Below are 25,368 nucleotides of genomic sequence, written 5' to 3' on the forward strand. Positions count from 1 at the left end.
GCCCCCAGGAACCACACCCTGGTGGCAGAGGCAGTGCCAAGTCCCCCACTTCAGTTTTCCATTTAGCCCATTTAAGGAATGGGTGCCCAGGGACAAATTACACCACACCTTGAGAGGCAGTCATCTCCCGTTCCAAGTGAGTTCACAGCCCGAGCGTGTTTCCAGCGTGCTGGGTCTGAAGGGCCCACTCTCAGCTCTATCGATGGCGAGTTCAAGATCGGACGGGTGATTGGCGCACGGCTGCCATTAACTGATTTTGACCTGGGGCCACAGCATCTTTAACTTTGGATCATCGTCATCACATGTTCTGTGGGTTTGCCCTTCTATCAATAGTTGGGAAGATTTATTGTCATTTTATAGGTTTGTATTTATAAGACGTGCATGTGTGAGTTGGAATAGTACCTTTTCCCAGGCTTTTTGCCTTTCAGGAGGGTGGTATGTGGGCAGGAATCGTGGGTTCTAAAGTAAGTATAGTATATTTTTCTATAAAAATTGAACTTTCTAAAATAACGAAGCCTAGCGATAGTATGTTTTCTAAATACAATACCTGTATACCCGAAAGGTAATGCATAGTTTAGAGCAAGGTGTAAAGAACTATGAGAACTTCAGTACCTGGTACCTCTCAGTGACCTTTAGCTGTTAACACTCAGCTACCTTTTTCTGGTCTTTTAACGGATCTTTCATCCATCTTCTTATGGTGCTTCAACATCAGAATTCCACTGGCTTCCCTATATTTGAAGTTCAGATTCCCCTATGGATGTTCTCTTTCTAAGAGGAACATAATCTGTAATTGCTCTCTTCTATCTCTAGGGAGGGTTCCAGATTGCTTATGTCTGTTTCATGGACTTGGCATCTTTCTGCTTTTGTGATCAAAGTCATGATGGAAAAATAACATTCCTGTCTTCTGATTCCCCGCCTGGCTTACCTAACCAGTAGGTTTGCTTTGTAGTCTTCTGTTTTAGCTTCTCCTCTTGTGTCCTTGCCCTGCCTATGAATCTAATAAGATATAAAAGTTGCAGTGAAGACTTACGCTTCTGCTTAGAAAATCACAAGAGTGTCACTCCCGCCAACGACGAGAACAAGCCAGGTGAGCCCACCGTGGAGCCGAGGTCACCGAGTGATATGACGAACTCCAGCCCCAAAAGTGACAAGCTCCTCTTAGGAGGGACTGCCCTGGCCACCGTGATCTTTGGCAGAGCTGCAGGAAGAGGAGGAATGGTTGTAAGAAGAAAGGAGCTGACAGCTTGTAGAATCCTGAGAGGCCGAGTGGTGTAGAACTCTCGGGAGCCCCAGGCACAAGGGGAACCTTCACACACACGCACCCCTTTTCCACAGACCTTCGGTGAGCTTGTGACAGAGCCTGGGAGCAGGACAGGAGTTCTGAAGACACCCTTTCTGAGCCCAGGCATGGCACCTGCCAAGGGCCCAGCCTACGGACCGGGAGGGATGCTCCACACCGGGCCTTGTGTGGGTCCCACCCCGAAGGAGGGACGAAGATGCTGAGAGGGGGCCCTGGAGGGGCTACATGCCGTGATGGCGCAGTAAAGGCTGAGGACTGACCGGGAGGACAGCGAGAGGTGCCAGGCGCCAGGAAGTACCGGCTACCTTGGGGTAGGTGGGGGGCAGCAGGGCCGCTGGGACAGCCCCCAGCCCCCTGGCCAGACGCACACCCACGGGGCCAGCTGGGATCAGAGGCAGGGAGGGCTCCAGACCTTACCAGCTTCCAGGCAGCAGCTGAAGACTGTTACAGGCCCCGGGACGCGGTCGTGAACAAAGATCTCTGCCCTCCTGCGCTTCTGGGGAGAGAGATTAATACAGATAAAGCCAGGCGGGGCGTGGTGAGCAGGACCGAGGAGGCCGCAGAGTGGAGCATCGAAGAAGGCCTCTCTGGGTGCCTCTGAGTACACGCCCGGCCGTGCGCTCTCCAGGGCGGTGGGAAGCTGGGGTCCACACCGGGCTTGGGAGCTGCTGGCCCAGTCTCGGGACAGCAGGGACAGAGTGTCTGGAAGTCTGTGACTGAGGGGAGAGACAGGAGGATGAGATCGGAAAAATGTCGGGGTCCACAGAGGTTGCTGTGGGCCTTCAGGGCTGATGGAAGTTAGGCTTTTGTGTTAAAAGGTGTGCGGGGCCTGCAGAGTACTATTTTCAGTGACCAGCGGTTCGCATGCAGAAATCTCAGCCCGTAGCAGATCCACCTACTTGAAACAGAGTAAACCACTCTTAAAGCATCAGTAAAGAGTTTCCCGCCATCTACTCATAAAATTATCTGAAAATCAAGGCCGTTAATAAATAATATCATTTATTACATCATGGGATTAGAGGTAGTTTTTACTGGTGGTGTTTCTCAATGTATTTCAAGTTTAAAATGAAGGAGAAAAGTAACATTAGGACCGTATCTGCTCCAGTATGTGTTTTTCAGCATGTATGCACAAAAAATGTAGGCGCCTCTGCAGGCTGACAGTTCTCCCAGCCCTCGTTGGGGCGGGTTTCGTTTATTTACTGTGTCTTTTCCACATCTTAAAGTGGTTGGTACTCTGGTGGGGTGGGGGTACCTTGGAAGACGGCATGGACGTCGGAGTCTCACAGGCTTGGCTTCAAGCACTGGCTCTGTGTTTGAACGGGACGCACTTCCTGCCGTGCTTGGGAGTCCCTTCCCTTGTCTGGCACGAGGTGACAGTCTTCCCACAGGCGGCTGTCAGGTTGTCACGGGGAGGGCTGTGCCCTCCTGCACTTGGGGGGACTCCCCATGCAGGCTCTTCCTGTGGGAGGATTGCCCCTAGGGATGACCTCAGTCCCTGGTGGTGTGAACTTGAACACGGTGGGGTTCTGGTTTCCCAGGTGCAGTCATGGGGGGTCTCGGCCTGGCCAAGGCCCACAGTGGGGATCCCCACATGTCCCAGGATGTGGCCACACCCTGACATTCCTTATTCTTCCCTCCTTTCTCCCACCCCTTCATCTTCCCCCCGCCCACCCCGTACCCATCCCTGCTGGGAGCTGGGCGCTAAAAGCTCTCTCCCCAAAGCCCCTGTGACAGGAGTTTGCTAGTTTTAAGTAAGTTCTTCAGATAATCTGCCAGAAGAGCGTGGAGAAGGAAAACAAACCTTTCTACACATTTAGGCAGGGCTGTTCCCGTCGTGATGAACCACATGTTTTCCGTCTCCAAACCTTTATCTGCTCTCATAAAAAGCACATCTTTGGTGACAAAGTCGGGATTGTCGTCTCTGGCACCTGGTTTTGGACACCTTTGCTTACGTTCCTCCTCTTTGCAGTTACATGGTTTTGTTTTTCTTTTTAACAGCATCCGTGTGACAAACTGCGGCAGCTAGTGGGGTGTGGGGTCTTCTGTGAATGAGACTAACCACCACCCCCAGCCTCCCTTTACAAACTGGTTTGGTTTTATCTCCACAGCAAACCCAAGGAGCCGGTCTTCAGCGCAGGTAAGGCTGATTGAATGTTGGTGCGGGCGCCCCTCAGTCACCTCAGGACTTGAGGGGCGATAAGAAGTAGTTATTCAGGGGCAGCTGGGACGGGCAGAACATGGGGGTCCGTGTGGCAGGACTGGGGGCTGAGCGCTCACTGTCAGCCTGTACCTGGGGGTCTGATGGCTCGCGTCATACAGAGACCACCCAGAAAATGGTCATAAAGACTAAACCCTTTACTCACCCCCTTTAAACCGATTCAAGATACATCAATAAGGAGGAAGAGTGAGATGCCATTATACTGAAACAAAAGTTCTAGGTTAGAAGACTCCTGTTGCCTTTGTTATCTCTTCCTTACTAATGGGGCTCCCCCCCCCCATCATCAACATTTACATTTCTCTGGAGGGGAAAGTTTCTGATGCATCCAGTTATCACTTTGTCTAAAAGCAACTTTTTTTTTCTTTTTCTGCCTTTGATTTCCTAAACTGCAAACTAATAGTTCATATATATCTTTCTATATGTCTTTTCTAACACATTTTATAATAAGGGAGCTGCTATTTTGAGAATAGTAACCTTATTTGAAAGTGTGTTTAAAAACGCAAAATCATTGACAAGTGCACAACGGGTTAAATACATTCATTTAATTTTCCAGGGTTTTTGTTCCCCTTAAGTGCACAGTTGAAACATGAAAGTCGGACTTTCCTATTTATCCGCATGTGCTTCAGTATTCATGTCGTTTCCAAGAAGCATGAAATTACTCACTGAAAATGTAATCGCCCTAAGCCTGCAGAGCTAGGTCTGGAGTGCACTTGTCAGAATCCCCGAAATGTGTCCAGGTTTTTCTAGCAGGGGGCCGGGAGCCTCTCGGCCTGAGGGCTCGGGAGTGCTCCCGGGCAGGCCAGTCACTCTTGCAGTGCCCCATCGTCTCTTTACCCAGCACTTCTGTCTCTGTCTCCGAAATCACAAGGGAAACGCCGGGTGACACACTGCAAAGGTAGGCGGCATTTCTGAAACCTCATAGCTCTCTGAGCAAAGCTGTGACCCAGGCTGCAGAAACTCTTTTCATACAGGCCAACAGATAGTCTCCTTGTATGAAAATGTTTTTGTGATGCAAACCACTTACTTTGATTTCGTTGGAAGTTAAAAGCATTCCTGAGCATTTACTTGGGTGGGTTTTAATGAGTAGCTATAAATTGGATCTTGATTGATTATTGGCTGATTATAGGAACTCTTTTGAAAATCTGTATGCACCTTAAGAGAGCTATAGGGCAACCCCTGGATGCCCCACTGTTTGAAACCTGCACTGCTGCTGGCCGCTCCCTCTAGCACCTTTGGGTTTGGTGGGTGTGTGCTGTTATCCTAATATGCCTGAAAAAAACCCCCCAAAACCCAAAAAAACCCCAAAAAACAACATTGCTTTCCCTTGCTGCGTTTTTTATTTTAGTTGTAGAATGTCTGACTTACCAGTACAAAACAGTGCCAAGGCTAACTCCAGCGCTTTTTCGCCCCGTCCAGTGATGTAGAACTGCCCAGTGAGCAAACCTCCATCGTAAGGACTTTACCAGCACATAACAACCATATACTCAAGTAGATGTTTCACTTACGTTGATCATATACAGCCATACTAGGCTTCTTGTGTGTGCTGTGGGATGGCATTATATTCCCTTTATTCTGAATCTGCATTCCGTGATTCCCCTTACAAAGAGAATTAACGGAATCGCTTGTCACTTAAGCTGTCACACCCACCCCTCCTTGTCCCCGTTCTGTCGGTCTGCTGGGTGCTTTTAGGGTCTGCAGTTGAGGTAGCCACACTGTCTGATGAGCTGAGACTTGGGTGAGGGATTAAGGAAGGGAAGAGGTCAGCTGAGGCGAGTATGGGTAGAGGCACGGAGTGGTGTGCAGGTGGCAGAGAGAGAGAAGGTTCCACGGGGTGGGGGGTAGCTGTGGCCAGTGAGGTCATGTACGGGAATAGCGGGGCAGGGCAGTTAGAGCTTTGGGTCCAGCAGGTAAGAGAGTGGGAGAAGGATTCTGAATCCATTGTGGGCCTTGACAGGTTTGGCAGCAGTATCTAAGATGACCTGGGGGGGCGGTGAGGGGGGTTGATAAGAAAGCCTGCAGTGCCGTGGGCCTCAGATGGGCTAGTCCCGGCGGAGCTGGGGAGGCGGATCACAGAACAGAGCAACTAGCACGCTGTATGCAGGAGTGAAGAGTGTATCACATGCATGCATTTATGACCTGAATTTTACTCACACCATAACATGAAAGTGGGACGGCCTCTCAACTTCCAGGCAATGTTGCATGTGGCATTGTTTGCAAATCCTTAGGAATAAGACTTACAAAACTAATTTGTAAATTAGTTTGTAATGTGGTACTTACGACACTATAATTACTTTATGACTTCCTCAGCAATTTCCTCTCTGCGGAGGATTTTTCTGTCGAGTGATGTACAGATATCCGTGGTACCAACTGCCCAATTTAAATGCCATTAAGACCCAGTCCTTTGATCTGCAGTGAAGCATCAGAATGCAGTGAGTTCTGAATTAGAACAGAATTCATCAAGAGCTCACAAGACGTTTTCTTTGGTCTCATTATATCCTGAAAACTGTAGCCAGAAAACCCGAAGTCGTTTACTTTTTAGAAGTCCAGGAGTGGTCCCTTGTCAATATGTTATTGGGTTTTACTTTCATCCCTATAATTTATCAAAACACCATAAGTTATTTTGTTATTAAAAGTGTTTGTTTAAGAAAGGTTCATTTCCCAGTTTCTCTCTCTAATGGGTCTTTTGTTCTCTGGTTTTCTATTTCTAGCTTTTCTTTGAGCATTTTCCTCTTGCATGCATCCTAGCATGTACTCCTGCTGATTTTGTGTTCTTTACACTTGAAAGAAGTGTCCAGTGTAAAAGATACATAAAGACACATTTTTACATTACGCTATAACACACCAATTTAAATATTGAAAGATATTTTATGAATTTTGATACTGAAATTGTATATACGTTGAACTCAATAAAGAATTTAAGTGGATTTCTTGTGTTAGTTGTAATTTTTTTTGGGGGGTGGCATTTTTCCCCCTCCTGATGATGAAACGTAAGCACTAAAATCTCTCCTGGAAAATAATTGTTGGAATCCAGTTCTTTCCTGCCTTTTACAATTTCTTACATTACTTAAGTAAGCAGAATGTCAAAGGCAAACAAGATGACAAATTTTGTTTCAAACCGTTTGTGTTTTAGGTAGTTTTCCCTAGGACTTTAACCAGGAATGACATAAAGGGCAAAGTTTCCGCTTTCCCATTGAAAGGCTAGAGAAAATATAACCTTTTCTCAGGTACGCTGGGCACTGAGGTATCCTACTGACCTCTTTGTTCTTTTCATAGAAGAAGGATATGTAAAAATGTTTCTTCGTGGACGCCCTGTTACCATGCACATGCCCAAAGATCAAGTGGATTCTTACAGTTTGGAAGCAAAAGTAGAACTACCAACGAAGAGACTTAAGCTGGAATGGGTGTATCCTTTATTCATTGATTAAGCCTTAACACGAAGTAATCAGTCGATGAATGCTTTTATCGAAATTCAGCTGTAGAAAATCATGTAACTAAACCGTGCTGGCACAAAGTTTTTAAACCCAAAGAAAGAAAGAGGGGTACCCTGGAAGGAAAGACTAGCATTGCCCCCTCAGCCAAGTAGGGACTTGGCCAACCTTGGGGCCTAACTTCAAGTTAACACCGACTAATTAAAGAAGGAACATGAGGATGAACCCAGTACTAAATGAAGGAAATACAGTATATGGCTTATATTAAATGGACATGTAGCACAGGTATAATACCCTTTACAAAAAAGAAAACGAAAAAGCTCCCACAAAATCTAAGCCACAAAAATCTGAGTCAGCCGTATGACTAGCGTTCTTGAAATAAAGCTGCTGGAGCCTTCACGGTATGAGATTTGGGAACGTGAACGAGCTTCCAAGAAGAAAAAAATGAAAGACAAGAAAATAGAGCACGTGAAAGAGTTGGGTTTTTATTTTATTTTACTTTATTTTTTACTTTTGAAAAACATATTTTTTATTTTGTCTTGACGTACACGAAGCTATGGGTACAGGGGTCGAGACTGTCGTAACAACCTGTACTTGCTTCCAACGGGCGAGACTGTGTATTTCATCGCATCCGTGGTCGTGCTGTACAATGTGGAGGAGCAGCTTCAGAGGCATTACACGGGCCATAATGATGACGTGAAGTGGTGAGTCCTCAAAACTGGGATTCCTCTGACACCTGTGGGAAGAGCATTGGCAGAAAGGGTTCAGTGATGGGATGTAACTAAAGAGAAAGAAAGGGATCTGAGAAAAGAGGATCTTTGGGGAAAACTCTTCTTTGTGTTCTGGGTAGCCTACTCTCTAAGACACCTTTTTAGTTTTCTATCCTTATAACACATCATCTTAACCAACCATGTTACCTAAACAAATAGCTCTAACAGACCCCTATCTGGAGGCCTTCTCGTGCTAACGGCTTCTAATTTGGGTCTTTATTTTTTAATAAAAATGTTTTGCCTCATGTGTATGTCTGGGTCTGCTATTCCTATAATTCATTTATACCTTTGGTAGCGATTTTATGTATGTGGAAAAGATGATGGATGAATAGATGGATTTATGTATTTCTATTTATCCTGACTCCCTGGTCAGTTATTAAAATGCTGTTGGAAAAAGATGATGCTTTTGCTATTTGATAATACTCAAATGACTTCTTAATAAAGATTGTATAGTAATGAAGTGGTTCTGAGATTGAAATGGTATTTCCCAAGCAGAGGGTGCTTTTTCTTTGAATTTGAAAATTCTCTATAGATAAAGGAATTAAGATGAAATGAAATGAGGTGCTTAGAGAATTTATCATGACTGTAAGAAGTCAGGCACTGTGTATATCTTACTTTTACATTTTTAACCAGATTATATTTGATCAAGGGAAGAGTGAAGCTTACCTTTAAAGGGTAGATGTTTTTTAAATATCTCTTTTTAGCCTTGCAGTTCATCCTGATAGGATCACGATAGCCACAGGACAAGTTGCAGGCACATCTAAGGATGGAAAAGTGAGTTATATTTTAATATTTTTGTAATGAACTGGTAACACAAAATAATTTTCTGAAAATTTTGCTGACGCATGAGCCTGCCTAGATATAAAATGTCTGAGTACTTCTTAATCCCTCATTTGAATTTTTTATTGCAAATTAAAGTTCTTACGCTGACTTTACAAACCCCTTGAGCTCACCTTAGTTTCAGCTAATTTTTAAATAGCATCGTTCTTGCCTAAGAATCCATTAACTCTGAAGTCACTTATTTACACACATGATAAACATTAAAATGTTAAGTACACATTTAATAAGCAAAGTTAAAATCATAATAAATAATCATTTGAATTTGGGGCACGTTGCCTCTTCAGTGAATTTAAGACACCCTCTGCCATGAATTCCCTGTAATCATGACTTCAACCCATGGAATTTGTGTCTGGGTGTAATCTATAAGGGCTGCTGGGAGGATTTTAGCACAAATTTTGTAAGCACTTCAGCAAGACTTCAGTTTGTATTTTAAGGAATCAGAGAAGGAGCTAGTAGAACTTGACAAATAGGACAACTCAAAACTGGCTTCCACGTACTTATTTACCACAATCTGTGGTCATTGTCATGTCTTATCCAAAACTTCTTGTAACTTTTCTGATGTCCATTTTTGTATAGCATTGTGTATCCATGCACAATGTATGATCTGAAACTAATTACATTAAGTTCTTCCATTTTTATCATGAGTGCTACCATTTTTCAGAAAATATTTTAATAACATCAAATTTTAAATATTTATGCTATTTTCCATTAAAATCCTATACTGGAAAGGAGGTAACAGGAACAGTGGAAATCAGACTGCTATTCTGTAAACACAGAGGGAACAGGGTCTTCATCTTCTTTTTCTTTTTTTTAACTGTTAAATGATCTTTAAAAGTTATTTGAAATTAGTAGTAAATCATTTGTTCCTCCCCTCTAGTGGATTAACTGTGTATTTCAGTTTCTGGCCTTGAAATTGAATCAGAACCTTAGAGCCAGAGAAAATGTCATAGCTATCCGAACCATCCCTTTGCATTTACAAGTGGAGGAGTCTGGAGAGGCCGAGGGACTGTCTGAGGACGCCCAGCTACTTAGAGACAGGTCCAACCTAGAACCTACTTCACCCATCTACGGGGTACAATGCTAGTCCTTTTCTTGATAAACCTGCTGGTTATCCTGTGATGCTTTCTTCTATTAAGGAAGAGAAAAATTAACATAGTTGAGAGGGTTTTGAACTAATCATAACAATTCTACATTTTCGTTTGCATACAGTCAATTTCCTGTGGGGCCCAAGGATGTTAAGCTCTTAATACCGTTGGTGGCAACCATCATGATGAATTGAACCACGTTTGATCCTTAGTAACAATACAGACTTTGCAAGGAAAACCCTTAAATGAGACTCCATTTTCTTCATCATTTTTCATTTTTAAAACTCAGACGCATTCGATATGCAAATGAGAATATCACTTCCTGTGGTATAGTTATCAATAACGGGCTCTCCTAAAGTTAAATTGGCCCCAAGAGCCACGACCTCTGGGAGAGATTGGGAATGTTTTATTTATTTTAAAAGGCAGAGTCCTCAAATGCATTTAAAAAATATTTTTTTTTGACAACGTTAAAGTATCCTCATAATTTCAAGGTAAAGATAAACGTGTAGACGCGGCACGGTGGGTGACTCTGCGTTGTTTTCCAAGCAGCAGTTGCCCCCAAACGTGCGCATCTGGGATTCCGTGACGCTGAATACGCTGCATGTCATCGGAATCGGGTTTTTTGACCGAGCCGTCACCTGTATCGCATTCTCAAAATCCGTAAGTACGAGCCCTGTGGGTATTGCAGCCTCTGTCCACAGGGAGGAGAGAATCAGCTCAAGGCTGAAGAGGGAGAGAGTTAACACGCCCGTAACTGCCCAGGTGTATGTACAGATTTGGACTCTGAAACCTCCCGCATCCCAGGTCCCCTCATTCAGAGGTCGCACGCGCCGCCTCGGCGACACACGCTCCCAATCAGACGTTTCCACGGTGGCGAGAAGAGGCCCTGCAGCCACAGTGTCTTCAGGCTCCTGGAGCAGTCTTGCCTGCTCTGGCCTTGAATTTCCCCTGCCTGTCTGTGCGGTCCCCAGCCGGCCTGGCTCGCTGCCTGGCCATAAGCAGGGGCAGGATGGACCCCGTGGTCTCCCAGCTTCCTCAGGATATGCTCGTTCAACAGAGCCACCCTTTAAAGCACTTGTTCAGCCAGTTCAGAAACATGCATGCGTTCACATCAATACACCGCGTGCCTCACCCCCAGTGCCCCCTCCCCTTGTACGGCCTTGCGGTAACCTGGTCATCGCTCAGCGCAGACCTGTGCCCTGGAGCCGCAGATGCCTTCTCCTCCAGGGCGGGGGCTCTGCGGCCCCTAGGAGGCTGGTTCTAACAGAACCAGTGGTGAAGCGCACCCCCCGACCCCTCCCTCCCGCTCCTGTCCCTTGTCACCCCACATCCCCCTGCTCCCACTGTCTGTGTGCCCGAGTCATAAGTGGGTCTCGACGGTGGTGGGTAAATATTCTTTAATGAAGATGTAGCGGACTCTTTATTAAAAATAAAATTATGTTCCTTTTTAATCACTCTCAACCTAGTTTATTCTCAAATGTAGTCTTCCTGTGAACCCCTTTTTTTTTTTTTTCCAGAATGGAGGAAGCAACCTCTGTGCCGTGGATGACTCCAATGACCACGTGCTGTCTGTGTGGGACTGGCAGAAGGAAGAGAGGCTGGCGGATGTCAAGGTCTCTCTCCAAGCCTCATGTTGGGCTATGCTGTCCTTTTCCCATGTGGAGCCTTCCCCTGCTGGCCCCTGGCCAGCTTTCTGTGTCTCGGTGGGCTGTGGGCTCCGTCCCCGCCACGGCCCCTAGGCAGGACCCCTTCACCGAGAAGCCCTTGGGCCCCCACCCCTCCCCCCATTCCCAAGGCCTGGTAGGGTTTCTTCTTCTCATCACAGCGTCTGTAAGGGTTTTCCTTCCTCGTTTTACAGTCACCACCCTTTTAATTCGCTCCGTCGCTCATTTGCTCGCGTTCTCTCCATCATCCACAAATGCCGAGTGTCCCCTTTGCACACACGTGCCGAGGAGACACTGGCGCGATGGTGACAAGTGAGATGTGCCTGCTGCCCAGCGGGAGGGCCAGGCAGGGAGCAGGGGCACGAGGAGGGCGGCACAGCCAGCACGGGGCTTGTCCCGAGCTGAGTGGACTCCGGAATGGGGTCCTCCCAGCGGGGCTCTTTCTGCTGTGGGACCCACTGGACTTTCCTTATGTCAGTGTACCTTCCTTGAGCTTTCTTATGCTTTCCTCCTGTTAAAACCATGGTTGGACCTATTTTTATAGAACTGACTTCCGATTTCTCACCCTGGCATCCATTAACCATAGATCACCTGACTTACCTAAGATTAGCATCACCACTGGACCACCTGACTTACCTAAGATTAGCATCACCACTGGATCACTTTACCTACCTAACATTAGGAGCACCATTGGATCACCCCACTTACATAACTTTCTCTCTTGTTTGTGTGTGGGATGCAGACCCTGTGTTCTAATAAGGCATTAAATAACTATTTTTATGCTGTAGCTATGCCTTCTAATAGTCTGCTCAAGTATTTAAGTTCTTGCCATGTCGCCGGGTTGGAAGCAGTCAGAGCAAGTTATTGTCCGGGTTTAAGAATGTATAACTGAATTATCAAGCACAAAGAGCCATCAGGGTCCGATTCATGGGACCAGGGTGCAAGTCGTGGAAATCAAGATAGCAGGGTGAGGGTGGTGAAGTGGTACCCAAAGAGCCAGATCCTCTACTGGATTCCAGGCTTGGTCGGCAAACCACCAGCAGAGTCCTGGGGATCCGTATCAGGAGGGACTCCCCAGACAAGCAGGGCAGCCGAAGTGGGCCAGGAGCGATGGAGCCGAATACGATCCAGACGCCGGGGCCCTTCCAATCACTCAATGGCGATGAACCTGCAATTCTTAATTCCCCGGCCACCCCTTCAGCCAGAGCTCACTGTGTGCCTGCTGTGTCCCAGTTCCTGTGAGTCCCCATACGGAAGGATGACCTCGTGGCCCCATCCTCAGGGCTCAGTGCAGTGGGGGAGACAGACGAGGAGGAGAGGGGTCAGCACGCACAGACACAAGTTCAGTGATTCCAAAAGACGAATTCAGTGGGAGAAAATACCAAGAGGCCTAGTGCTTACCTTGATGAATTATTTATTTGTGGTTCAGATTGTATTTATTTTCTTAAGTGTCTTAAGAGACTTGAGACATTTGATTCTCCTGTTTTGCACCAAGTGTTCTAATGAAGCTGTATTTGCTGCGGATTTCCACCCCACGGACACGAATATAATTGTTACCTGTGGAAAGTCCCATCTCTACTTTTGGACACTAGAAGGAAGCTCCCTTATTAAGAAGCAAGGGTTATTCGAGGTAAAGTGAAATTGCATCTGTCGTTTTATTTTTCACCGATGGTACTTGCGGTCACCTAGCTTTTAAGGAAGCTTCGAGGCATCCCAGTGCTAGAATTTGTTTTAATTGGCAAATGCGGGGGTGTCGTGATACAGACTGTTCCTGGAGATCCCTGGCAGAGTTGGGGAGCCCCTCGTGTCTCATGGATAACACTGGTGATGCTGAGAAGGAAGGGTCAACACAGGCAGAAGCACCAGGAAAGGATGCCCAGGGGCTGGGCCCTCGCTGAGGCCTGCTGGCTGCAAAGAGCAAGGAAGAAGGCGCCCAGGAGACCCCAGTGGGACTCTGCAGAGAGCGATGGGCAGTCTCTGTGCCATTTAGTCCAGCATCTGTGGGCCTTGTGAGAGCACCAGGAGGGCACCTGCTGCCCTGTGGGCCCAGAGGCTGAGCTAGAGGATGCCAGGCCCATCCTTCAGGCCGTAGTCACGGCAACACGGCCCCTTAGCCTCTCCAACACCCTCCTCTGCTCGAACTGCCTTCAACCTGATAAGTAGCAGAAATCTCTTTATTTTAGACCAGATAATCTCAGGGCATAAGTTACATAATGGTGGATAAGAATGAAAGGTACACAGTGTGGTAGCAGAAGCTGACACTGTCCAGCTTGGGGTGACTGTGCTTCTAGATGGTATTACTACAAACAAAAGGATGTCTTGATTGTATATACGTATTCTTTTAAAATATTCTTCAGAAGCAAGAAAAGCCAAAGTTTGTCCTCTGTGTGACATTTTCTGAAAATGGTGACACCATCACCGGAGATTCAAGTGGCAACATCCTGGTATGGGGAAAAGGTAACACGTGATTCCTCCCAAAGCAGACATTTCTGGGTGATGTTATAAGTATGAAGCCAAACGTGGCTCCTGTAAGAATTGTCTGTTAATATCATTTCCAGGTTTACTATTCGATTCCAAGGTTCATAGGTACATACGTGCATGTGTGCGGGTGTAACTTGGAACCAAAACACTGGGACTGAGGAAAATGAGACTAGTAAGCTGTGGACTTCTGTCGCTCTAAAAGGCTCTTTAAGCCCAAGACATTATAATGGAGCTAATAGCTTATTTAGGAGATCTGATAACAACTTATAATGATGAAATCATCAAAGACTGTTTATTTAGCTCTACAGAATTTAACTTCTCTGGTCCACATAGTGCCTGGCAGACATTGACTGAGTACTGTCTGAGGCAGCATGCTGGATGCTGAGCATACATATGAGTCAGGTGGGCATCCCCGCTGTCAGTGGGCAAACAGCGTGGTAAGGAGGTCTCCTTACTCAGAAACATTTATTTGGTCAAGTTCAATGAGCATTTATTTATTTACTTTAAATTATTTCTTTATTTATTTACTTATTATTTATTTTGGCTGCACTGGGTCTTAGATGCGGCATGCGGACTTCTTAGTTGCGGCATGCAGGATCTAGTTGCCCGACCAGGGATCAAACCCGGGCCCCCTGCATTGGGAGCTCGGCGTCTTAACCCACTGGACCACCAGGGAAGTTCTTCAGTGAGCACTTATGAGTGCTTACCATGTGCCAGGAAAAAAGGGAAAATGCACTATCCCTGTCCTCAAGGATCTTAGTATTTGAGTTGGGGATGAAGGTGAAAACAGACCCGTCAGTGTAATTTCAGAGTAATATGGTGACCTTTGTAGTATCCCTGCTACTCTGGGTGCCATGGACTCTATGTATACATCAGTTCATTCCACGCTTAGAACAATCCCGTAGGATAAGCAGTAGCCCCATTACACCAAGGGGGAAACTGAGACAGAGCAGTTAAGTCACTTGTCCAGAGACACACAGCTCATTTCTCAGCCACATGTAGTCTGGCTGTACTCTTCACACACTATGCTTCGTGTTAGCATGTTGTCCTTAATTATTTTTTTCTTAGTTTATTTTATTGAAGTATAGTTGATTTACAACGTGTTAATTTCTGCCGTACAGCAAGGAGATTCAGTTATACATATATATCCTTTTTCATATTCTTTTCCATTATGGTTTATCACAGGATATTGAATATAGTTCCCTGTGCTATACAGTAGGACCTTGTTGTTTACCCATCCTGTATATAATAGTTTGTATCTGCTATTCCCAAACTCCCAGTCTGTCCCTCCCCCCAACCCCCCCCTCCCTGTTTTCCTTAATTATAAAGTAATTCAGTTCATGCTTGTCTGGTGCTCTGGGAACTTCTAGAAAGTGGTTCCTTGATAGAGTCACACTGCAATGATGTTCTAACCGACAGTATCGCATTTTAAAACAAAAATGAAATGAGATGGGCAGAGGTGAGCCTTTGACGATGTCCTCAGCTTGGTCTTGCTGTGTTTAGGTACGAATCGAATAAGCTACGCAGTTCAAGGGGCCCACGAGGGCGGTATTTTTGCACTTTGTATGTTGAGGGACGGCACGCTGGTGTCAGGAGGAGGGAAAGACCGGAAGCTCATTTCTTGGGATGGAAACTACCAGAAACTTCATAAAACCGAGGTAAGACAGCAAGTCATGCTATTGACATTCGTTTTGAACGTTAAACTGTTACACTGACCAGTTTCCTTGTTAGTTTGAAATCTTCAGCTTACCGTTTTGAGAATTGTTTAGATAAAATTTTCCTAAACGGGGTAGTATTTTACTAAACTCACGAAGGCAGTTTAAGTACTAAAAGGGAATTAGGTTTATAAACTGTGAGGTGGTCACGTTTCACATCTAGAATATTTTTATCAAAGACCCAATCTCACTTTTCCAAGGGAACATTTATCCACGTTTTGATTAATCGTTAAAACGTTTCTTCTCTTTTCACTTTAATTCCCATCGTGTTACTTTGGAGACATTTTCACTTTGAACTAGTGTTTGCTGAGTATTTACGTTGTGCGTGGCTGAGTGCCAACACCATCTCTAGAGCTCTGACCCCTTTTGGCATCTCTTTCACCTCCTTATTACCTGGTTAGCAGACCTGGACTCCAACAGGAGCCGGAGGCAAGAAATTCAATATTCCTTGTACACACTCACTGAATTTTCTCTCCCCCAGGCCCTGGGAAATTATGAGCAGACAGATATCAAGGTCGGCATCAATCCGAAGGTTGAGTTTCTTCCTCTCTAGCATAGCATGGACACCTTGTAGAACTTTTCCAACTTCTAAGTGAGATGAACACAGCACAGTTACATCAGAGAGCAGCGTGGCATGGTGCTCTGACAGTATGAGAATTTGGTTTTGTTGATTCCTGCTCTTCATAAAGGAAGGCCTGGGCTTCCCTGGTGGCGCAGTGGTTGAGAGTCCGCCTGCCGATGCAGGGGACACCGGTTCGTGCCCCGGTCCGGGAGGATCCCACATGCCGCAGAGCGGCTGGGCCCATGAGCCGTGGCCGCTGAGCCTGCGTGTCCGGAGCCTGTGCTCCGCAACGGGAGAGGCCACAGCAGCGAGAGACCCGCATACCGCAGAACTGATTTCTGCGTTTTTGAAATCACTTTCCTTTCATGGAGACTTTGATTGCAGTAGCATTTTTTTATAATAAGATTTGACCAGCATTTGATGAACCCAAGTTACATTGTAGTCGTAACAAATACTCCAAAGTCTCACCTAGTTTTATAGAAGATACTCATCATTTTTAAGTACCTGTAAGTCCTCTTCATTAGCATGGATCGTTATCCACTTTTCTCCAGTCTGTGCTAACAAAGCGCGCTGGAAGTAGACAGTTTGTATGAGAACAGGCTGCACCTCACCGTCCCAGAACCGCAGTGCCTGGAGTCCACCCCAGGCTTTCACTGCGATTTTCTGTTCTTTTTATAAAGTGCAAGAACCTCTGTTTATTTTATCGTAGCAAATTGTTCTTGGCTGGTGTATTTTGAAATTATTTTTATTAACACTTAGATAATCGTATATGTTTGCCAACATGAGAAGTGGATTTCAAAACTAAATGAAGTCGCCAAAGGATTTATCCTTTTAAGTTATAAAAAATGTTTAGGAACTCTTACTACAGCAGATTACATATTCTTTACTTTCCAAATTTTACCTGGTTCTGCTATCAGAAGTCATAACAAGAGTAAACTACTCAGTTGTATTTCTTATTTTTATATTTTGTCAAGACAAAAATGTTTTATTCTTTGTTTTTTAAACAACCTTACTGGGCTTCCCTGGTGGCGCAGTGGTTAAGAATCCACCTGCCAATGCAGGGGACGTGGGTTCGAGCCCTGGTCCGGGCAGATCCCACATGCTGCAGAGCAACTAAGCCCGTGCGCCACAACTACTGAGCCTGCGCTCTAGAGCCCATGAGCCACAACTGCTGAGCTCGTGAGCCACAACTAGTGAAGCCCGCGCACCTAGAGCCCGTGCTCCACAGCAAGAGAAGCCACTTCAATGAGAAGGCCGCGCACTGCAACAAAGAGTAGCCCTCGCTCACCTCAACTAGAGAAAGCCCGTGCGCAGCAATGAAGACCCAATGCAACCAAAAATAAATAAATGTATAAAAAAGAAAAAGAAACCTTACTATTGCTGATTTTTTTTTAGGTATATTAAATGTTTGGAGTTTAAATGTAAGATTTGGGATCATTCACTCAAGTACTTTCTCTCTCTCCATAGCACATGCGTGTGTGTATGTCATTGTGATAGGAGCTGTCATCATGATAAATAAACAAGTATTTTGAATGATGGAGCTAAGAATTTAATGACATTTGAAATCTTTTCAATGCAGATTCCAGAACAGTTTGGTCCCATACGGACAGTGGCTGAGGGGAAAGGCGATGTGATCTTGATAGGCACCACCAGAAACTTTGTTCTACAGGGCACACTGTCCGGAGACTTCACACCCATCACTCAGGTACGCGCCAGCTCAGCCAGCCCACCAAACACGTTCATTTTGTGCAATAGTAGAGCATAAGACAGAGTTACAAAGAGGAGATTTTTCCTGTTTTATACTAACATCACCTTCCTCGGCTTCAGTCAGCGAGGAAGAAAAACAGATGGGAGAAATTCCAGAGTGTGCAGTAAGCCATGGTTCATGGTCCCGCAGGGCTCCTGGGTGTTGGCTGTAATATTTCAGAGAGCTTCTGTTTGTCTCGGTTCTTTGCAGGGTCACACTGATGAGCTCTGGGGACTGGCCATCCATGCCTCAAAACCTCAGTTCTTGACCTGTGGACATGACAGGCACGCCACCCTGTGGGACGCTGTTGGTCACCGGCCTGTCTGGAACAAAATAATAGAGGTAGACATGCATGTTATATTCCATCTTTCTTATAAAAATTCATCTGGAACATGTTGATTTTTTTTTTGCATGAGATTAATAGTGATATAAATTCGTCCCAAAGCAAATGTCACTTACTTTATCTCCTTCAAATTGCACTGCTTTAAACATTGCCTCAAGTGGTCTCATCTGTGTAATTCGGAAGTTTGCTGTTGCATTTTTGGACAGCAAGTGAGCCTTTCCGAGTTGGTTGCTGGGTTTCCCAAGTGCAATCTCTTCTGGCTTAAAGGCTGAAAAACCCTCGTTATGAACCTGCATTCTATTTACAGAGTACCTTTTGAATGAGGATTTATTAACTATTCTAACAGCGTACAGTTTAATTTATCTCTGCGCTTTGAGTCTGGTGGTAAAGTTTAAAGTCAGCATGTCTGTGACCTTTGCAAACGGAACTCCAGTTGTACATCAGAGTGCTGAAGTATCCTTTCCCTACATACCACACAGCAGTGTCTGCACTTATCGAGCGCTGTTTGCATACCACGCATTGTACATGTATTATCCTTAATCCTTGCAGCAGCCTTGCAGGTTGAAGTTTTTTACCCTGATTTTATTGATTAGGAAATTGAAGCTTAGGTAAGTCAATAGCTCACCAAGGTCCCTGAATCCATGATGGAGCCAGTGTTCACCCCCAGCTCAGTCTGACTCCCAAAGTCAGGGTCTCCTGCCACATCCTACTGTAGTGAGTGAAATACACCTCCCGTCTTACTTATGCCCTTAATGACACATCCAGCCCCAGGCAAGGGGTTGCCCCTCTGTAGACCCCACACGTCCTCCTTTCGGCCCCCGCAGAGTTGCCAGCATTTCCTGATGTGCTGGGTCCGTGTTTTGGCCCTCCTGCCCTTCGCTTATTTTAATAAATAAATTTATTTATTTATTTAATTTTGGCTGCGTTGGGTCTTCGTTGCTGCACGCTGGCTTTCTCCAGTTGCGGCAAGCGGGGGCTACTCTTCGTTGTGGTGCATGGGTTTCTCATTGCGGTGGCTTCTCTTGTTGCAGAGCACGGGCTCTAGGCGCACGGGCTTCAGTAGTTGTGGCACACGGGCTCAGTAGTTGTGGCTCGCAGGCTCAGTAGTTGTGGCACACGGGCTTAGTTGTTCTGTGACATGTGGGATCTTCCCGGACCAGGGCTCGAACCCATGTCCCCTACATTGGCAGGCGGATTCTTAACCACTGCACCACCAGGGAAGCCCCTGCCCTTTGCTTTTGGAGAAGGTCTGTAAGAGACTGGAGCTGGCTGGTCACTGGGGGTGACACCGCCACCAGAGGGCAGAACGGGAGTGGCCCAGGTGGCAGGGCATAGCTACAGGAAGTGGCGTCCCATGTCGTGACCGTCCCCTGGTGAGGGCTTGGAGGATCAGATGGAATGGCGAATACATGAAGGGCTGGTGCAGAGCTGACAGCCACTGATGCAGCAGGGACAGTGATGGTCCAGGAGAGCAGCCTTCCCTGCGGCCTCGGTCTACACGGCAGTCTGGCCGAAAGCAATGCCGGTTACTCCATCACCAGCCTGGCATCAGGGCACGGGCGCCAAACTGGAGCCCAGAAAGATCTGCAGTTCCGTAGCTTCTTTACCCACTGGCCACTAGACAGAAACACTCAAGTGTCTTCATCTCAAAAATGTTATGAGCCTCAAATCAATTAGGCAGTAAAGCCTCAGGTGCACATATTTCCCTCTGTGTGTCGGTGGAGGCCCTGAGCTTAATCACAGCTCCCGCTTCGGAAAAGCATCGCAATAACGTCATCAGTCCCTGAAGAGTTTCTCTCTGGTCTCTCTCTTTTTTTTCGGGTTCTCCAGTGGTACCTCTGTGCCTCTTTCCATTTCCAGGGCTCCTGTTTTCTTGGTCTTCCTGTGATTAATCTCTTCTCACTTCAGTTCGTCCTGAGCACTCCTACCAAGTGATCTAAGACATAGATTTGATCACGTCGTTCTTTTTAGTGAAAGGAAACAGTTATTCTCACTGTGTTTTTCCTGGTAATCACAGCCCTTGACGTGGCAGTGCAGCCCACATTACTAGCATCCTCCATATGCTTTCCCGTTCCCCACCCTGTAAACCCACTGACTCTACCTGCCATTCCTCAAACATGCCCCAAACTGTGTTGCTTCTACCTCCTTGACCATATTTTTGTCCCCTTAACACTCGATCCAAAAAAAAATATTGGTGTGTCCACGTCCGCCTTCACCTATACCGGAAGGCCCTAGTCAAAGGCTTCCGGCACCGGCGTGCCTCGGCCCAGCTTCCCCGTCTCACTTCACCTAATGCTCCCTCTCCAGCTCCTTTTAGCTCTCTCATCAGTCTCCTTCCACCTTGTTAGGAACAAACACGTACGTGTCCCACTAGAGCCAAACCCGGAATGTGCCCTGCTCATCTTGAGGTCCGTCTAGGGCTACCATGGTGTCTTGCACCCAGTGGGGGGCGTTTACCCAGTATCGACCTGATGGCATTGGGTGCAGGGGTCGTAATTCCAGACAGACGGAGCGCAGGCTTCCCACTCAGCATGGGGGTCAACTGAAGGAACTTCCAAGACCCGGAGGAAGAGCGTGTCTTTGTTGGTCTGTCATCCGATTACTGTAGCTGTGAAAGGATATAAGACGGAAAGAGAAAAATTATAAGAGGATAAAAATTTAGTATTATTGAGACATGACCTTCATTAAAGTAGGAAAATGTTTTCCTCTCTGGAGAGAACAGAGATTTTTTAACTGGGGCCACGTAGCCCTAAGGGATTACAGCTGTGCTTGTGTGTGTTTTATGTGATCGCACTGTGTCTGGCCATCAATTTACACTTCCTTTACAATGTTTTAGGATCCAGCTCAGTCTTCTGGTTTTCATCCTTCAGGGTCTGTGGTTGCAGTCGGAACACTGACTGGGAGGTAAGTGCATGTCAGCATGGCTTGTGCTTTCAAAGTTCCTGGGAAAGAGGCTTGTTGTCTGTGTTTCCCCAGCGACAGGCACAGGGTAGCTCTTGGCTGCCTCTCTGAGCTCCTAATGACTTGCCGGGAATTAAGTCCGAACTCGAAAGTGAAACCTGAGGCAGTGGCCCTTCACGTTTTGGACTTCGGGAAAAGCCGAGGGAAGCTGTGGACCCCTCTCCCAGAAGAGGCCCCAGCTCCACACACACAGGATTGTGGGGCTTCTCAGCTTTGGAATGGGGCAACAAAGCATTTCAAAGCACTGCGAATTTTAAATGCTTTTTCTTGCTGCCCTGTCAGACTTAGAGAAACTGCCCAGATCCTGAGCCTCATGTTGGATTCAGCCAATACTTATTTGCCAAAGCGTCTCTGATATGCGAGGCACTAGCTCTGCGCTTGAATCCCAGCTTCACCATTTAGCCGCAGTGTGTCTCTGAGCCAGTTACATGACCTCTCTGAGTTTGTTTCTTCCTCTGTAAATTGTGACGATATATCTGCCTGGCCGTACGCTGATGACTGAGGGAGACAATGGATGAAGCAGCTCCTGGGGTCGCCTGGCAGGCGATTTCGGTGGTTATTATTATATCACTGTTTCATAAGATTCGATTATACTTTTCTATCGTTCGTCATAGTATCTACGCGTATTATAGCTTAATTCATATACCATTGGTGATCTCCTCTCTAAAGAGCGTACCACTTACGGAGAGGGAAGTGGGGAGGGGCAGCACGGGGGTAGGGGAGTAAGAGGTGCAAACTATTGGGTATACAGTAAGCTACAAGGATGTATTGTACACCATGGGGAATACAGCCAATATTTTATAATAACTATAAATGGAGTGTAAGCTTTAAAAATCGTGAACCACTACATTGTACGCTTGTAACTTATAAAATATTGTACAGCAACTATGCTTCAAAAAAAAGAATACCACTTAGATTCTGTTGCTAGGAACTTAGAGTATGTATAAAGAAAGAGTAACCATTTATAAGTCATAGGTGGCAACATCTTAAGAGTTGGGCACCTTGTATCCAACAGAATCCTTCTGGGAAATGTTTGCACACACACACACACACACACACACACACTCACACACACTCCTTTGACCTCTCCTAGAGACAATGAAGCTTCCAACTCGGCAGGCTCTGATGAACGGCTGCCAACCAGTTACTGCCGTCAGCTACGTGCTGAGTCCGTGTGGCAGGACAGGGTATGGGACAGTGCCAGCTGCTCAGAATCACAGACAGTGCCCTGTAGGAGGAAGAGAGATGGAACATGCAACCTAATCCTTCCCCTCTGTTTATGCCTCCCCCACCCCTGGTCCTGGTACCAGGCTTAGCTCTCGATGAGGCAGTGTAACATGATGTTTCAGAGGCACAGCCCGGACAACCCGGTCTCTCTGCTTCTTCTATTCTGACCTCTGTTAAGGTTAAATAGCACAGGGACTTCCCTGGTGGCGCAGTGGTTAAGAATCCGCCTGCCAATGCAGGGGACACGGGTTCGAGCCCTGGTCCGGGAAGATCCCACGTGCGGCGGAGCAACTAAGTCCGTGCGCCACAACTACTGAGCCTGCGCTCTAGAGCCCGCGAGCCACAACTACTGAGCCCGCGCGCCGCAACTACTGAAGCCCGCACGCCTAGAGCCCGTGCTCTGCAACAAGAGAAGCCACCGCAACGAGAAGCCTGCGCACTGCAATGAAGAGTAGCCCCCGCTCGCCGCAACTAGAGAAAGCCCACATGCAGCAACGAAGACCCCAGGCAGCCAAAAATAAATTAATTAAATTTATATTTTTTTTAAAAAGTTAAATAGCGCACATTAAAGGTAAATGGTTGTTAAAGATGCAAGGAAGCAAAGCTGAGATGCCAAATCCAGATGTCAGGGGTCAGCCAGTCCCCTTGAGTGGTGCCGATTAGGGCCCTGAGTGGATGGTGACTCTGGCTCGATGGACACGCTGATGGATGTGTGTCATCAAGGTTTGAAACGGCAGCAGCAGGGAGTCCACATTCCTTTTCATCCCTGAAAACACTGGGGTCCCACTCACTGCCACTACTTGAGAACACGTGGGCAGGAGAGTTCAATCTTCCCGCCATTTAACAAACATTGACCTAGTACCGTGTCCTGATTAGATGATTCGGAGCACTTCCGTGTCCATTATAATTTGACCGATTGGACGCTGGGCCTGCAAAGTCATTCTGGGCCTTTATTCCCATTTTACAGTTGGGGAAACCGAGCCCAGAGAGGCTAAATTCAAAGGCCAGTCCTCTACTCGCCCTTCTGCCATTCTCTGGGTCATTTCTTTCACCCAGCTCGTTGCACACCCGCATCACAGAAGGTCAGGTGCTGGCCCAGCTCTGCTTGCAGCAGCCCTGGAGGTTGTCCCGGCCCCATCCTCCTGTACCCATCCTGCCTTGCCCTGGGCCAGGTCTCTGGGTGAGCGTGTGCAGTGGCCCCTTTGCTGCTTCCTCTGGCCACAGGCTGGAGGTAGGTGTTGGTTCATCTTCCCTGCCCAGGGCTTTCTCTCCTTTAATGTGTAAGTGACAAAACTCAAACACCAGGGAACCCTGCCATAGCATCAGTAACTGAATCATTTCCCATAGTACCCAGTTTGCTGCTCCTATCTTTAGGAACTGCTCATATGTAGGAAATTTTCTTTAAATGAAAGCTGAGAATAAGAATTCTTATTAAGCAAATACAGAGCATTTTTAAGCTCTTAGGTTAATTTTTTTTAATAGCCTTGCTGTGACTGTAGTAGTCTTACTTCATTTTCTCGCTAAACAATTGATTTGTACTTTTCCCCATGTTTACAACAGGTGGTTCGTGTTTGACACAGAAACGAAAGACTTGGTCACCGTCCACACGGATGGAAATGAACAGCTGTCTGTAATGCGTTACTCACCAGGTTAGAATACGGTCCATTCACTCTGACAGATTGATGAAGTTCTCTGTAGATGTCTGTAAAGAAAAAACATTCACAAACCCCCTCAAGAGCGAAATTTAAACTATATCTGCACGTAATTGTGGCACTTGGGCGTTCTCAACCTCCCTTCTTTGGGTCACTATGCTTGTGTGGGTTTTTTTGTCTGTTTGTTTCAGCATGTCAAAAAGCACCTTTATTATATTTATCATAGCCTCTCATGCACTCATGCTTTCTTGCCAGGTGCCCTTGGAGCAGTTTACTTGTGTGTTTTTAACTTTTTTTTACGGAAAATTTCAAACAGGGACAAAATTGGACAGAATAGCATAATGAACCCCCAACGTACCCGTCACCCAGCTTCAATAATTATCGACTCTTAGCCGTTTTGTTCACCCATAGCCCCACCCACTGCCCCCTCCCATGTTGTTTCTGAAGCCGCTCCCAGACGTCTTATCCTTTCATCTGTTAATGTTAATAACTAGAGAGATCTAAGGAATATGAGGACCCTTTTTTTAACAGCTTTATTGAGGTATAATTTACATACAATATTGTACTCTTCATGAAATGTACAATTCATTGATTCTTAGTAAATTTGTAGAGCTGTGCGACCATCACCACCATCCCGTTTTAGAACCTTCCCATCACCCCCAGAAGTTCCCTCCCTGCCTATTAGTAATTAATCTCTACTCCCACCCCCAGCCCTAGGCAACATAAATGGCCTTTTCTGAACATCTCATGTCAGTGGAGTCGTTCAACACGTCACCTGTTGCATCTGACTTCTTTTAGTTAAAATAATGTTTGTGAGGTTCTTCATGTTATTGTATGTGTATCAGTAGTTTATTCCTTTTGAACTGCTAGATAGTATCCCATTTTACGGATATGTCATGTTTGGTTCATCCATTCATCAGTTAGGGGATCATTTCTCTGTTTTGGCTATTATGTATAATGCTGCTAGGAACATTGATCATATGTCCATTTTGGTTGGTTTCTTTTTTTTTTTGGCCGCGCCTCATGGCTTGTGGGATCTTAGTTCCCCCATCAGGGATCGAACTGACACCCTCAGCAGTGAAAGCTCGGAGTTCTAACCACTGGACTGCCAGGGAAGTCCCCATATGTACATTTTGTACTCATAAGTCTCTTTTACTCCATAGGCTCTCCCTCTCTCTCTCTCTCTCTCCCTCTCTCTCTCTCTCTCTCTCTCTCTCTCTCTCTCCCTCTCCCCCTCTCCCCCTCTCCCTCTCCCTCTCCCTCTCCCTCTCCCTCTCTCCCTCCCTCCCTCCACACACACACAGGCAAACACACGCCACCCTCGCTTGCAGTTCATTTGTTGAACACGCTGCTTCATTTCTTCCAGAGCATTTTC

General features: G+C 46.3%; 1 protein-coding gene across 2 annotated transcripts in view; it reads left to right on the top strand.

Annotated features, from left to right (window-relative positions):
- Window positions 1-25,368, top strand: part of EML1 (EMAP like 1) — an 85,087-nt gene that overhangs the window by 38,359 nt on the left and 21,360 nt on the right. Inside the window, exons 4-17 of one of the 2 annotated variants that reach the window (XM_024758862.1) lie at window positions 3,409-3,437; window positions 6,792-6,921; window positions 7,501-7,650; window positions 8,421-8,490; window positions 10,191-10,301; window positions 11,159-11,254; window positions 12,801-12,935; window positions 13,663-13,762; window positions 15,290-15,444; window positions 15,983-16,015; window positions 17,643-17,768; window positions 18,021-18,152; window positions 20,990-21,057; window positions 23,902-23,990. In XM_024758862.1, the coding sequence (XP_024614630.1) occupies window positions 3,409-3,437; window positions 6,792-6,921; window positions 7,501-7,650; window positions 8,421-8,490; window positions 10,191-10,301; window positions 11,159-11,254; window positions 12,801-12,935; window positions 13,663-13,762; window positions 15,290-15,444; window positions 15,983-16,015; window positions 17,643-17,768; window positions 18,021-18,152; window positions 20,990-21,057; window positions 23,902-23,990 (1,424 nt within the window). The remainder of the gene's footprint in view (window positions 1-3,408; window positions 3,438-6,791; window positions 6,922-7,500; window positions 7,651-8,420; window positions 8,491-10,190; window positions 10,302-11,158; window positions 11,255-12,800; window positions 12,936-13,662; window positions 13,763-15,289; window positions 15,445-15,982; window positions 16,016-17,642; window positions 17,769-18,020; window positions 18,153-20,989; window positions 21,058-23,901; window positions 23,991-25,368) is intronic. The other variant, XM_024758866.1, reaches the window with a different exon arrangement.

The sequence above is a fragment of the Neophocaena asiaeorientalis genome, unplaced genomic scaffold (assembly GCF_003031525.2).
Source record: "Neophocaena asiaeorientalis asiaeorientalis breed wild unplaced genomic scaffold, Neophocaena_asiaeorientalis_V1.1 scaffold476, whole genome shotgun sequence".
Taxonomy (NCBI): Eukaryota; Metazoa; Chordata; class Mammalia; order Artiodactyla; family Phocoenidae; genus Neophocaena; species Neophocaena asiaeorientalis.